We start from the raw sequence: 12,897 nt of genomic DNA, 5'->3' as shown, positions 1-12,897 counted from the left end.
GGCCCCCCTCCCAACCTCTCAGCTGAAGCGTCTGCGGGTTATACAAGCTACACGCCGCCTTTGAGATAGCCCTTCGGAGAATAGGAGTGAATGGGCGTCGTGTGGCATTGTATCTTTGCCGTGGTAGAATCCTGGGGGAGTTTGTTAAACTATATTATTATTATCAGCAGCAGCATGGTTTGCTCTCCTCAGTACTTAAAAACAAAAAACCAAACAAAAAACACAAAGTTTTGTGGCTTGGAAACCTTCGCCCTCCAGAGCCATGGGAGACATTTGGGGCTCATTTAAGAGAGGGCAGTGACGGCGTGTGAGAGTCTTTGAAAGCCATGCCTGTCCGTAGGGAACAGCAAAAAGTCCAAGAGAAAGGTTAAGGGAAAACTGATTTCGAGAGAGGGAACTCGGGGGGCTGAGGGGGGTCCCCCAGGGGCAGGGATGGTGGCTGAGCTCCTCCAACTGTCCACCCAAAGTGTTCCCACAGCCCTCCGCTCGGTGCTTGTCCAGTGGGCTCGCTCCCCCCAACACCCATCCACACCCGAGTGCATCGCAGAGGATGTTAGAAAAATTCCTGCTGCAAAGAGGCTAGGATTTCTGAAATGCAGATTTATTTTCCTTCATCCACATTGTGAAGCAATGTGCCATTCACCTTGGGGTTCTGGAACCGTTTTTAAGTCCATTCGAGGAGCAGCGCTGTGTTGGCAGCGGACGACTATCCATTAACTCCCTGCGTGCCGCCGCCGAGCACACAGTGTCTTTTTTTGGAATGAGACCCCGCGAGTGAGCAGAAAAGCAGCCTCCCCTCCTGGGGGGGGGGGAGGCTGGTGATTCCACTCACGCTGGAGCAGGGGGGAGTTGGTTTTCTCCTTCCTGTCTTTCTTTCCCTCCCCTCCAAAGGCACAGAGGCTTAATGATTAATGCCACTTACCGCAAGTTCCTCTGATAATGTCACGTGCGGGAGTGGCCCTGGCTGGGCCTGGGAGCAGACGCAGCGACCTCTGCCTTAATTTACCCTTCCGATCCCGAGCGTGGCCCAGCAGTGAGGGTCCTTCCTCCACGCGGGCCATTCTCCAGAGGCCACAGAGCCGGGTCCTATCTGTACGTGCCTCTGAAGTTTGGTTTCAATTAGGCCATCGAGAAAAGAAAAATAAATGGCTGAGGTCTGGGTCGTGAGGGGATGGTCTCATTTTCCTTAAAATAATTGTTGAGAAGACCTATAGAGCTCAGGTAACTCAGCAGAACTCGGGAAGATAAACCCACCTACCTCAGGGAGCACCCGGCGAGGAGGTTTCGTTTGTGTAATGAAAACTTCTTTCTTCCAAAAGGTTTTAAAAACCTTGATTGCTATCCACCACCATGCCCCCCAACCCCCAACCCTGGCCTCCGATCTCAAATAAGCTGGGTCCACATTTCCCTAATAATTCATCAAACATTTGTGGGCTAATTGCTTGCCACACATAATAGTCCAGCATCAAACGTCTGACTTTTCATACTCTCTGCTGTCGCGGTCACCCCCTTGCCCCCCAACAGCCGCCCCCTCCCCAGCTAAACTCGGAATCGCACAGAAAGAAAATGCAAAAATGTTCCTCACTAAGATAATTATCATAAAAAATCTTTTATCCCAGCCCCAGCTAAATGCAGAGGCCCCTTATCACGGCAGGAATTTGGAGTGGGCTCTCGAGCGCTTTTGAGCCTCAGTCTGGTAGATTAGCATGTAGATGCCACATAATTGTGTCCCCCTCGGCTCTCTGAAGCCATTAGGCACTGATTTATTTTTCTGTTACAACTGCAGATAGACAACCAGGCACACACCTGACATGCCACATCGGGCTGCCACGCCCGGGTCCCATCTGGTTTGGGGAGAACGTGGAGCTTCTGCCCCAGCCCGCGGCCCCCACGGACCCCCCACCAGATTCAGATGGAGGGAGTTCAGTTTCGAATCACAATTTTTGTGTGCTGCCGTTGGGGACAGGGGCCTTTGCGGGGGGACAACGTTCAGGTATCGCGGAAGAAACGGAGGCCCCGGGTTGCCAGCCCACTGGGGGCAGAGCGAGCTGGGCCTGCGGGTCTGAGCCTGGGAATGCTCTTTCAAAGCCGCAGCTTTGCAAAGAAATGCACTTCCAATTTCCCTGCAAGTGACTCAGAGCAGAGGGAAGCCACTTTCGGATTCATTAGTTCCGGCGACTTTTTATTTTGTTTTTACTCTCAGTGGAGAGGGGAAAGATTTCTCTTTCAGGAAAGCTTCTTGCACTTGGGAGAAAATAAAGAAAATCATTTCCATTCAAATATGCTTTTCTTTTGAGAAAGGCTCAAAATTGTTAACTTCCCCCCCCATAAGAAGTCAAGAGGATGCAGTGAACTGCGTATAAAGCATATGAGACAGATTATAATATAATATAACATAACATAACATAATACAACAACATGATCTACTACAATACCATATAATACAATGTAACATAATATAACCAGAATGTAACATATTCTTTTAGTTTTTTTTTAATATGGAATTATTGTGGTGGGCAGTGGAGCACATGGGCTGTGCACATCCTTTGTGGCGCATCCAGCGAGCCCTGGGCATGGGCTCTGCATGCCCGCCTTACCTGCGTGGAGGATGCTGGGACACCTGTCCACACTGCAGCACGGGGGGGAGGTGGCCAGGCTCACCCACGGCCAGCCCCCAGCTCCATCCTGCACCCAGGGCAAACTTGGGTCCGTGGAGGGTTGAGCAGGCAGGGGAGAAGGGCGACAGTTATCTCCCTGGTCCGTTTCACGGCCTCAGGATGTCCTCCCGTGCCATCAGCGTGGGAATCGGGCTCAGTTTTCATTTTAAGTCCAAATTCCAGATCAAAACTGAGAAAGTTAAGTTGGTCGGTGGTATGGATGGGTGGGGTTGGCCTTTCTTCTTGTCTTTGTTTTCAAATTTCAACTTCTGTGACTGTTCCCAGTCGGGTCCAGAAAGAGTAAACTACCGACTGGCATTTCGAACTGACTCACGGCGCCAGTGGCGGTGGGAGGGCCCCAGGAAGTCAGAACAAACCCACAGGGGCAGCTTTGTGGGGTCGAGGCATCCGGCTCCGTTCTGAGATGGTGTTCTCCGTCCTCAGATGGAGAGGAAATCCACATCTCTAAAGACGAGGAGGGCCTGCGGGGAATGCCAGGCCGTTCGGAGCGCACACGCCACGCTTGGCGCTCTTCTGGGCCCCTGGCGGGAAGCTGGGACTCTGCCACCGGCTTCCCGGGCCCCGCCCGGCACCACGGCTCTGGTTACACGGCTCTACCACCTCCTCTCCCAGCACCCCAGCCTCCGTTTACCCGTCATCAAGCGGGCATAAAAAGCGACTCCCCCTGGGTGCGCGTGGATGCCTTCGATGCACCAGCAGCATGAAGCTCCGAGCTCGGTGCCGGCTGGGCGCGGGCCCCCGAGACCTCGAGTGTCCCCACGGCTGTTCACGTTCTTTTCCCAGGAGACATTTCTCCTGAAGGGTTCACGCGCTCGAATTCTACTTCAAAGGCAATGCTGTGTAGACTTGCAGGGGGATTATTTTGTGATGTGCATCCTCCCTGGCCTTCGTGCCTGGCATTCCACCCCGCTACCTGGGGACCGGCCCCGTGCTTGGATGGCTTTTGTTTTAGAATCTTCGCCTTCACGCTTCAGGCGGCCGCGGGCCCCACCGCTCCCATTCCTCCTGCCCCTGCTCTGCCTGGGTGCTGCTGGCCTCGGTGTCAGCCGGCACACCCTCCCTGTCTCCTCCAGCCCCGCGTCTGCGGTTTGCATGGACCGGCTGGCCTTGCCTCCCTCCCGTCAATTCTGCAGCTCAGCATGTGTCCGGGACAAGCTCCAGGGGCGGCCTTTCTGGGAGATGTTTGGGGCAGAGACTTCCAAGCCCGGAGCCTCAAACCCATGTTCTCAGCCCCAGACTGCCAGACTCAGTGTGAGCTGCTTTTCCCCATTTGTGTTGTATTCTTCCAAGCGAACACTTCCTTGACAGCAGGCCGTCCGCAGCAAGCCGGCTGGGATGCCTGGACCGGCACAGGGGCCCACCCGGCCCGTCCCCAGAGCCCTTCCCTGGCACCCACATACCTACCTCCATGCACAGATGTGAACAGAAATCACATTTGTGCCTCTGAGGGTGTCATCCAAGCCCTGCGGGTCCAGCCAGGGGCACCCCAGAGCCAGCTCCCATGGAGTCTGCCTCGTGGTGTCAGGGAGGAGGGGGGATCCTGGTGCCGACCGGTGGAGATGCCGGGTGTGACCAGACACCGGGAGTGGCACCTCCAACATAGTCTCAGGGAAGCTTCCAGTCGTGAGCAGGTGGCCCTCACTCTCCCCAGCCCTCTCCCCTAAGCCCCTGCCCAGGCTGCAAAGCTCCCCTGCCCTTTCCTCGGCACTCAGATGGTTATGGTGGTCTCTCTGACAGGAGAGGAGACAGAGGGCAGCCCCCTTCTGCCTGCCCCCTATGTCCTTGCCTCCTTGGCTTTGACATCCCTCGGGGTCAGGCCATTTCGGTCAGCAGTCAGCCCAAGGTCACTAAAGCTCAGCGCTGCACCTGCACACACATTCACACTCAGACACATTCTCAAACACACTTTCACAGTTGCACAGACAGACACACATGCACGTAAACACACACTAAAACATGCACACACCTGCACACTCATACACGTGACACACAAGCACACATACATATGTGTGCTGACGCATTCACACTTAACATGAGCACAAATGCGGGTACATAACAGGCACACCCACGTGCATATGGCACACAAATGCACACACGTGTGCACTGAAACATACGTTCAGATGTGTGATGTAAGCATAAACATTAATGCACAACACGCACACCTGCCCTAGCGCCCACGCACGCTTGCACACCCACGTGAACATATGGAAAGACAAATTTTCACACGTGTAGCCACATACAGAAGCATATGCACACTCACACACATGCAGGTGAGAACATATGTACACACCCACATGAACAAGTGTAGGTGCACAAATATTCCTACACATTCCCACAGAGATACACAGACGTGGATGCAGATATGTTCAAATGCACAGGCACACTTTGTGCACACACATGCTCACCCACACACACATGCACACCTACACAGTTACACGCCTGTGCACAAGCACACGTGCGTTCCCACACTCACTACAAGCACACACATGCACACCTTTTAATCCATTTGTGCAAGAGCTTTTATTGCACATGTTCTCTCCCCACCTCGGGCAGGGAGGGGGACACCCGCTCTGGGAGAAGCTACTGTTAGGCCGTCTCCTGGGGATGGGCCCAGAGGTCGTCTCTCCGGGGGAAATTTATGGCTTTGAGCTGATTGTTTGGCTTGGCACGGTGGTCAGGATGCCGCCTCGTAAACTGAATAATAGCTGCCCCCCCCTTTAATTTGTTTGACCTTGGCGAAGGTAATTTATGAGATGCATTAGAGCTCGGCCGGTGTTTTCTCCTAATTCATAAACAAAGCGCTCGCCAGCTTCCTTCTTTGCTCCCCAGTGCAGGGCCTCCTCAAGCCCAGGGTGGCCTCCTGCCATGCGGGGTGGGGCCCAGCGCTTCTCGGTGGTTCTGATGCAGACACGGGGTCCACGCGGGCCCCAGCTCCCTGAGGCAACCACACCTAGGTCTGGGAAGCGGGGCCAGGAAGGAAGCAGGAACAGCCCGCGTGGAAGGCAGGGCCCCCTGCACCCCCCCCGCCATGGGTCCGGGGCCTGGGCCCCATCTCGTGCTCCCCACCCACCTCCCTCCTGTCTCCCCAGCAGAGGAGCCCACGTTCCGCTGTGACGCCTGTGACGAGCTCTTCCAGTCCAAGCCGGACCTGCGGCGCCATAAGAAGTACGCGTGCGGCTCCGTGGGGGCCCCGCTCTATGAGGGCCTGGGTGACGAGCTCAAGCCAGAGGGGCTCGGCGGCGGGGGCAGCAGCGAGCAGGCCCACGAGTGCAAGGACTGTGAGCGGATGTTCCCCACCAAGTACAGGTGCCGCCCCTTCCCCGCCCTCACCCCTCCCCCACCCCCTCCTCCAGCCTCCAGGCCCCCCAGGAGCCCCCCCCGCCCCCCTGCAGCCTCACTGGGCCCTGGCAGCACAGAGGGAGACCGGGGAAAGGCAGACGTCTGTCCTGGCCCCTCAGCCCTGTCCACACTGACACATGGAGAGCTCCAGGGACAGGTGGAGACAGGGTCCCCTCTAGTGTGGCACCCCTCGGGGGCAGGTACCCCCTAGTCATCCAGCATCAGGGACCGAGTAGCCCAGGAGCTGGTGGTGGCAGGCCACAGGAGATCCTGACTCTGGCTGCGAAGGCCAGGCCCCTGGTCCAAGCCCGCTGCCCCTAGAAGATCTGCAAGTGGGCCGGCAGAGACTTTGCTGTGCTGGCCCCACCATTGTGCAGGCAGGGCTCAGCTGTGGGGACAGGCTAGGAGCAGAGTGAGAGATGCAGGCCAGACCCCAAGATGTGCAGGGTCAAGCCCCAAGGAGACTTCTGAAGCAGGGTCCAAGACCAGGATGGGGGGATGGCAGCACCCTGCTGCCCAGGGATCTGTGGAGTGACCTGACCCTCTGGATACACAGGACTCCTTCTCACACGGCAGGCAGGGGCTGGAAAGGGCCACCCAGGGATCCCTTATCCCCCACCCCAGGCACCTGCCTCTGCTCCCCACGGATGGACCCCACCTGTCCTGGGAGACCTCACAGGCATGGGCGCATTATGACAGCAGGACACGGGCACTAGCCGGCCCTCCCCTGGGAGGTGGGCACCCTGAGGACCCATGGGAACCCTGAGGAAAGATGAACCTTCTGGGCTGTGTGGGGAGAGAGCCAGGACTGAGGTCCCAGTGCTCCAGGGAACCCTGAAGACTTTTCCAAGTTGGGCGCCTCCTCCGGCCTCTGAGAATGTCTCTGGGACGGCCTCACAAGGTCAGAGTAAAGCCCCATCAGGTCACTAAGTGGCTCTGGTACTGCTGGGAACCGGACGCCAATCCCACCATGGCCTCCCCCGGGGCCGGGAAACCCTCCGCCCCGAACAGATGACTGAGAAAATAAGCGTTTGGGCAAATCCCGACTGAGGGCCTCGGCGGTAAGCGCTGCTCAAGAGGGTCCGTGTTTTCTTTACATAAACACATAAATCACAATTAACAACAGGGAAAAAGATACAATCTGCCAGTGCTCAAGAACCAAGCGTTTCTGATGTAAATGGATGGCTGGGCCCCGTAATTAACGGGTCATGATGTATTGCTGCTTTGCTCACAGAGATTAACGGTCACACCTGGGACAGGAGGGGAAACAGGACGTCCCCCAAGAGGAGGGGGTCAGGAGCTGTGCCTTCATCCGAGTGCAGCCGCCCCTGCCCAGCAGCTGGGCGCTCCCCACCTTATCAGGCCGCAGTTGGAGACCCACCCGCTCACCCCCAGCCCACCTCCCTGCTGTGTGCCTGGCGGGGAGGCCAGGGGTGGCCTTGGTTTCCTGCACCTCACCCCCTCTCTGGGGCTCACGGCAATGTCGGAAGTTTCTGTGCCCCTTTACCTAGGCCCAAGGTTAGCCTCAAGGTTAAGATCATCTTGACGAGCAGCCAAGCATTGTGAGCTGGGGTCCTGCCCTGCCTCTGGCTGCCTGGAGGAGTGGTCTTGGATGAGGGCCTGAGCTTTGTGCAGGCACCACTTCCTCCCCATGTGCTGTGGGAGGGCCGTCTCTGCCCCTCCATCCTGTTGACCTGTCCAGAGAGGAGGTGGACAGACCTGCTGCCAAGACCACTCTCATCTCTGAGTGGGGGCTGGGGGGCTGGGGGCCACTAGGCAGTGGGCAGGCAGGCAGGCCCCCAGTGACCCCGTCCCCTGTCCGCGTGCAGCCTGGAGCAGCACATGGTTGTGCACACAGAGGAACGGGAGTACAAGTGTGACCAGTGTCCCAAGGCCTTCAACTGGAAGTCCAACCTCATCCGCCACCAGATGTCCCATGACAGCGGCAAGCGCTTCGAATGTGAGAACTGCGTGAAGGTAACATGCACACGCACCTGCTGCTCCCGCCCACACACCCCCCGCCCCGCCCAACGAAAATGCTGATGAACTGTGCAGAGCCGATAAGATGCCTTAAGTCCTTTGGGTCCTTCAGTTTGCCAGGGAAGAAGGAAGCGCGCCAGGTCACACAGCTAGGGAGGAGGCCAGGGAGACCAGACGCTGTCCTCTCCGCGGTGGGATCCTATCCCCGCCCGTGTGTCAGAGCTCTTGGGCCTAGAAATGCATTCTGAGCTCCTGCTTCAAGCATCCTAACCGCAGCTCCCCCGGGAATGATTGTCGGAGACACAGAGTCTGGGGAGAGGCTCAGCGGCTCCCCTGAGGTCATCCAGGGCAGTCACCCCGACCGCAGAGACCCCTCCCGGCCAGGCTCAGTGAAGGGGCCAGAGCAGCACTGAGAGCCCAACCCAGCGGCCAGAACTGGGCCAACGGAGGGGGGGGCGGCAAGCAATGGCATCTCTCCCCACAGGTGTTCACCGACCCCAGCAACCTGCAGCGCCACATCCGCTCCCAGCACGTAGGAGCCCGGGCTCACGCCTGCCCCGACTGCGGGAAGACGTTCGCCACGTCCTCGGGCCTCAAGCAGCACAAGCACATTCACAGCACCGTCAAACCTTTCATATGTAAGTGATCCTCCAGCCTGGCCCCCCCACCGGCCTCTGTGGGGGTTGCTCAGAGGTCAGGCCAAGGCATGCAATCCCTGGGCTCTCCCATTCGCAGGACCCCTGCTTGCTCAGAATCCTCTGCCAGGTGAAGCCCAGGCCGCGGACCCCCTCCTGGTACCGCCTCTTCACCACTTGGCTCTGCCGCACCTGCTCATCTTGTGACCTACCTCTCTCTTGCTGTGGCCTCATTTTCCCCTCCTGCTCTGCTTGGTTCCTCCCCCTTGCTTACCCCTTCAGTGGCCAGAGGTGGGTGGTAGGAGGCGGGGAAGGACCGTTTCAGCAGTCCTGGGTCCTGCAGAAGGAGCCAGCAGCCCACTCCACCCCTGTTCCCTCTACTCTCCCCTGTACTCACACCCCAACCTGAGCTCTGGGAGGCATAGAAATCCTAGTGACACTCACTGAGCTCTGCTCATCCCCACAGCAGCCTTTAGGGAGCCCAGCCTGTGTAGCCTGCGCCGTCCGGGCCGCAGGGGCCAGGTGTAAATGCCCCTCTCATCACAGAGCTTACATGCAGCGCAGGAGACAGAGGCTAAGCCGTATGAGCAGTAACGACACATGGGACCAGCCTATCAGCATAGAGGTGGTGGCGCAGGGTTAGGAGGCTCTCCAAGTGCTCAGGTCGACCCAGGTGGGTCCTGGCCCTGTAAATACAGTGGGAGCCAGGACGGCTTGTCAAATGAGAGGCATTCTAGCAGAGACCTGGAGGAAGGGCAGGTGTGAGCCAAGGGGGCACCTGCGGGACAGGGGGGTGCTCGGGACGGGGACTGGGAGCAGAGAGGCCTTAAGGCCACCATGTTTGAGGGAGTAAGTGAGGGGGAATAATAGAAGATTGGAGAGAGGTCACAGGGCCAGGTTTTGGGGACCATGTGAGCCAGCGCAGGGGCATGAATCTTATTCTCAGTCAGTTTGGAAGCCACAGAAGATTCTTCTCTACCTAGCAGTGTGCTGACTTAGTCATACAAGATTGCGCTAAGTCATCATTTCATGTGAATTGCACTGTCATCATCCACACGAGGTCATGCGGGGTCATCATCCTCACGAGGTTGTATGGGCTCATCATCCACACGAAGTCATGCAGGGTCATCACCCACACTAGGTCTCACAGGGTCACCATCCACACGACGTCGTGCAAACTCATCATCCACACGACGTCGTGCAAACTCATCATCCACACGAGGTCGTGTGGGGTCATCATCCACACGAGGTCGTGCAGACTCATTATCCACATGAGATCCTTTGGGATCATCATCCACACAAGGTCATGTAGACTTACCATCCGCACGAGGTCATGTAGACTTATCATCCACACGGGTCATGCAGCGTCACCATCCACACGAGGTCGTGCAGACTCACTATCCACACGAGGTCGTGTGGGGTCATCATCCACACGAGGTCGTGCAGACTCATTATCCACATGAGATCCTTTGGGATCATCATCCACACAAGGTCATGTAGACTTACCATCCGCACGAGGTCATGTAGACTTATCATCCACACGGGTCATGCAGCGTCACCATCCACACGAGGTCGTGCAGACTCACTATCCACACGAGGTCGTGTGGGGTCATCATCCACATGAGGTCGTGCTGACTCATCACACGAATTGTGCTGAGTCATCATCTCACGGGAGATTGTGCAGGGTTGTTCACATGGATTGTGCAGAGTCATCATCCACACACACTATCTCATAGCATTCTTCAAAAATCCAACCAAGGAAGGACCACACTGTCTACACCTGACAGAGAGGGAAACTGAGGCTCATGGACATTAAGTGACCAGGTGCTCATGGCCACACTGTGGAGTGGGATTGTGGCCCCTGAGCCTGGCTGGGGGGCCGGAACCCCTCGGACCCCATGGCATCAGTGGGAGGAGTAACTGGATGCTTGGGGCCTGGGCTTGGGGTAGTTTCCGAGTGCTGTTCAGGTGCAGGACCCCTGACCCTTGGGGCCACACGCCGACTGGCTGGTCCGGCCTTTGTTGCATGGCTGGACTGTGCCCTCCTCCTGCCCCTAGCCCAAGCTTCCAGTCCCCTGCTGGAGACGACCCAGACACCAGTGTCCCATGGGTCACGTGCCCTGCCCCCAGTCACTGGCAGGTTCTAGAGAGAGACGGGAGCACTGGTGCCGCAGGGCCCGTTCCCTCTGGGAGGGGTCAGGAAGCGGCGAGATGGGTGGGGGCAGGGATGGGGGGCTTTGACGGGGACCAGAGACGCATGTCCTGCTTTCTGTGCATGAGAGTCCCAGGAGGTCCCACTGTGGGGCATGAAATAGAGCTTGGAATTTTGAAGTGAGCTTAGGAGCAGGAAATTGTGTGGAAGTTCAAAAGTCGCTACCTTTCTGAGCACCTAGACACAAAGTTTGGTGAAGTCTCCCTGGAGCGTATTTAGTAATGTAAGTTCCAGGAACCATCGCGCTCTGCCAGGGTCTGAGCCTCCTGTTTCCACGGCCCACGCAGACGCCTGGCGTGGACAAGCAGAGCCTGGGCAGCCCGGCCCTGCCGGGTGCTCCCTCCAGCTCCTGTCCATGCTGCACGCTCACCTGGGTGTCTCGGCTTTTGGCTAAAGGGTGAAGCTAAAGAGAAAACCCCAAACATGGCCAGGTGGCCTGCATGGACATGTCGTTCAGATAGGGTGGCAGAGATTTCAGGAAGTGAAATGTGATTCTGCACGTCCCGCAAGCCACAGCCGAGCATGCTTTGGGCCACGGTAAAAGGCCGTGTTGGGCTCGGGAAAGCAGCTCTGCAAACAAGTGCGGAGGGTGCACACATCCTCGCCCCTCGCAGGAAAGATGGGTGGCTGGGAGGGGTACAGGCTCACGGTGACGCCGTCTCCAGTGTACCCAGACAGCAGCCACCTGGGGGCATGCGCAGCACGCTCGGATCTGCACTAAAACCCGGCTGCAAGCCCCGGAGCTCTTCCCTCGCTGGGCACCCGGCCGAGGCAGAGTTCCTTCCCAGCGGTGCCTCATGTACCAGGGAGCTGGGGTGTGTGCCGGGGTGTGCGGGAGGGTGGTATCCAGGCACACAGGGGGTCAGTCTCCTGGTGGGCACTCGCCACAAAAGGACCTTCTCTAGAGTGTGTGTGTGTGCGCGCACATCCACACACTTGCCCTACAAGGACAGGAAACTGCTGTGAGCAGTCAGGGCCCCTCTGCATCCCACCAGGGCCTGCGGGCACCCTCTGCCAGGCGCTGCTCTCATGTCCAGGCCGCCGTGGGCTGCCCAGGCCTTCCTCGGCCCCTGCGGGCAGCCACCTCCCTTTGCTGGCTCTGAGCCAGCTGGCTGCTCATGTTCTGGGCCCAGGACTGCCTTTCTGGGGGCCTCTGTCTCCCAGGGGTCTCTCTGTAACCCCAGCATCTCTGCCAGACCCCTCCATCCTGTGAGCGGAGGGGTGGGCATGGAGGGTCCCAGGCTCCCCACGACCAGGCGTGGCGCTGGCCCAGAGGCTCTTCTGGGAGCTGCCCCAGGTGGGGGGCCTGGTCAAGACCATTTTCCAAGCTAGGTTGGCAGCAGGTGCAAACTAGGCCCTGGGGACCTGAGCTGGGGGTGCTGCGAGGGGTCACGTGTTTGGCCAGCGAGGCTCAAGCTGAGGTAGGGCCCGGCTCCCCCGAGGCCAGGTGGGTGACCTGAGTGTATTTATCGACCGGCTCCGTGGCTCGGCACCTCTGGATCAGCCGCTTCCCAAAGAGGGCAGAAATGATCAGATCGAGGTCATGCTCTTTCCCCTTAGCCTTGGAAACGTCCCACCGTATGGATGACGGGAAGGCAGGGCCCTTAACATGAATAGATACTGTGCCGAAAGAACTCGGTAATGTGGGGCCAGAGTGCCAGTGTGAATGGCGGGGCACCAGGCAGTCAGGATTTGTGGTGAACAAGAAACAGGCTAGATTCATTGTTTCCACCGGGCTGCATTTAGGAAGCAAATTGTCCTGCCGAGAGGTGTGTGTGTGTGTGTGTGTGTGTGTGTGTGTGTTCCTCCCTTTCTGGTTAGAAAAACAAGAAAGAAAGAAAAGCTTGTGATTCACTGACAACACTCAACTCACAGGCCATGGGGGAAATGGCCAGGTGGGGTCCCCAGGGCCCCTGGGTCCTGGCGTTGGGCTCCAGCTGGCACCGCCCCCTCCTGTCAAGGGCAGAGGCCGGTGCCCATCAGCCTGAGCCTGGCTCTGCTTCTTCATCCTAATCCGGGGAGGCTTCATTTCCCTTAAACATGGAGCCAGCCC

At 57.8% G+C, this 12,897-nt stretch overlaps 1 protein-coding gene across 1 annotated transcript in view; it reads left to right on the top strand.

Moving 5' to 3' along the window:
- The window catches only part of PRDM16 (PR/SET domain 16), a 209,207-nt gene that overhangs the window by 173,755 nt on the left and 22,555 nt on the right, over positions 1-12,897 (top strand). Inside the window, exons 7-9 of the mRNA XM_028108298.2 lie at positions 5,771-5,984; positions 7,847-7,994; positions 8,482-8,635. Of these exons, the coding sequence (XP_027964099.1) occupies positions 5,771-5,984; positions 7,847-7,994; positions 8,482-8,635 (516 nt within the window). The remainder of the gene's footprint in view (positions 1-5,770; positions 5,985-7,846; positions 7,995-8,481; positions 8,636-12,897) is intronic.

This window comes from Eumetopias jubatus, unplaced genomic scaffold (genome assembly GCF_037043125.1).
Source record: "Eumetopias jubatus isolate StellerSeaLion01/CBP00866 unplaced genomic scaffold, mEumJub1_p1.0 scaffold_4, whole genome shotgun sequence".
In the NCBI taxonomy this organism is placed as follows: domain Eukaryota; kingdom Metazoa; phylum Chordata; class Mammalia; order Carnivora; family Otariidae; genus Eumetopias; species Eumetopias jubatus.
Note: the sequence above shows the minus strand (reverse complement) of the source record. Positions and strands in the feature narration are given on the sequence as shown.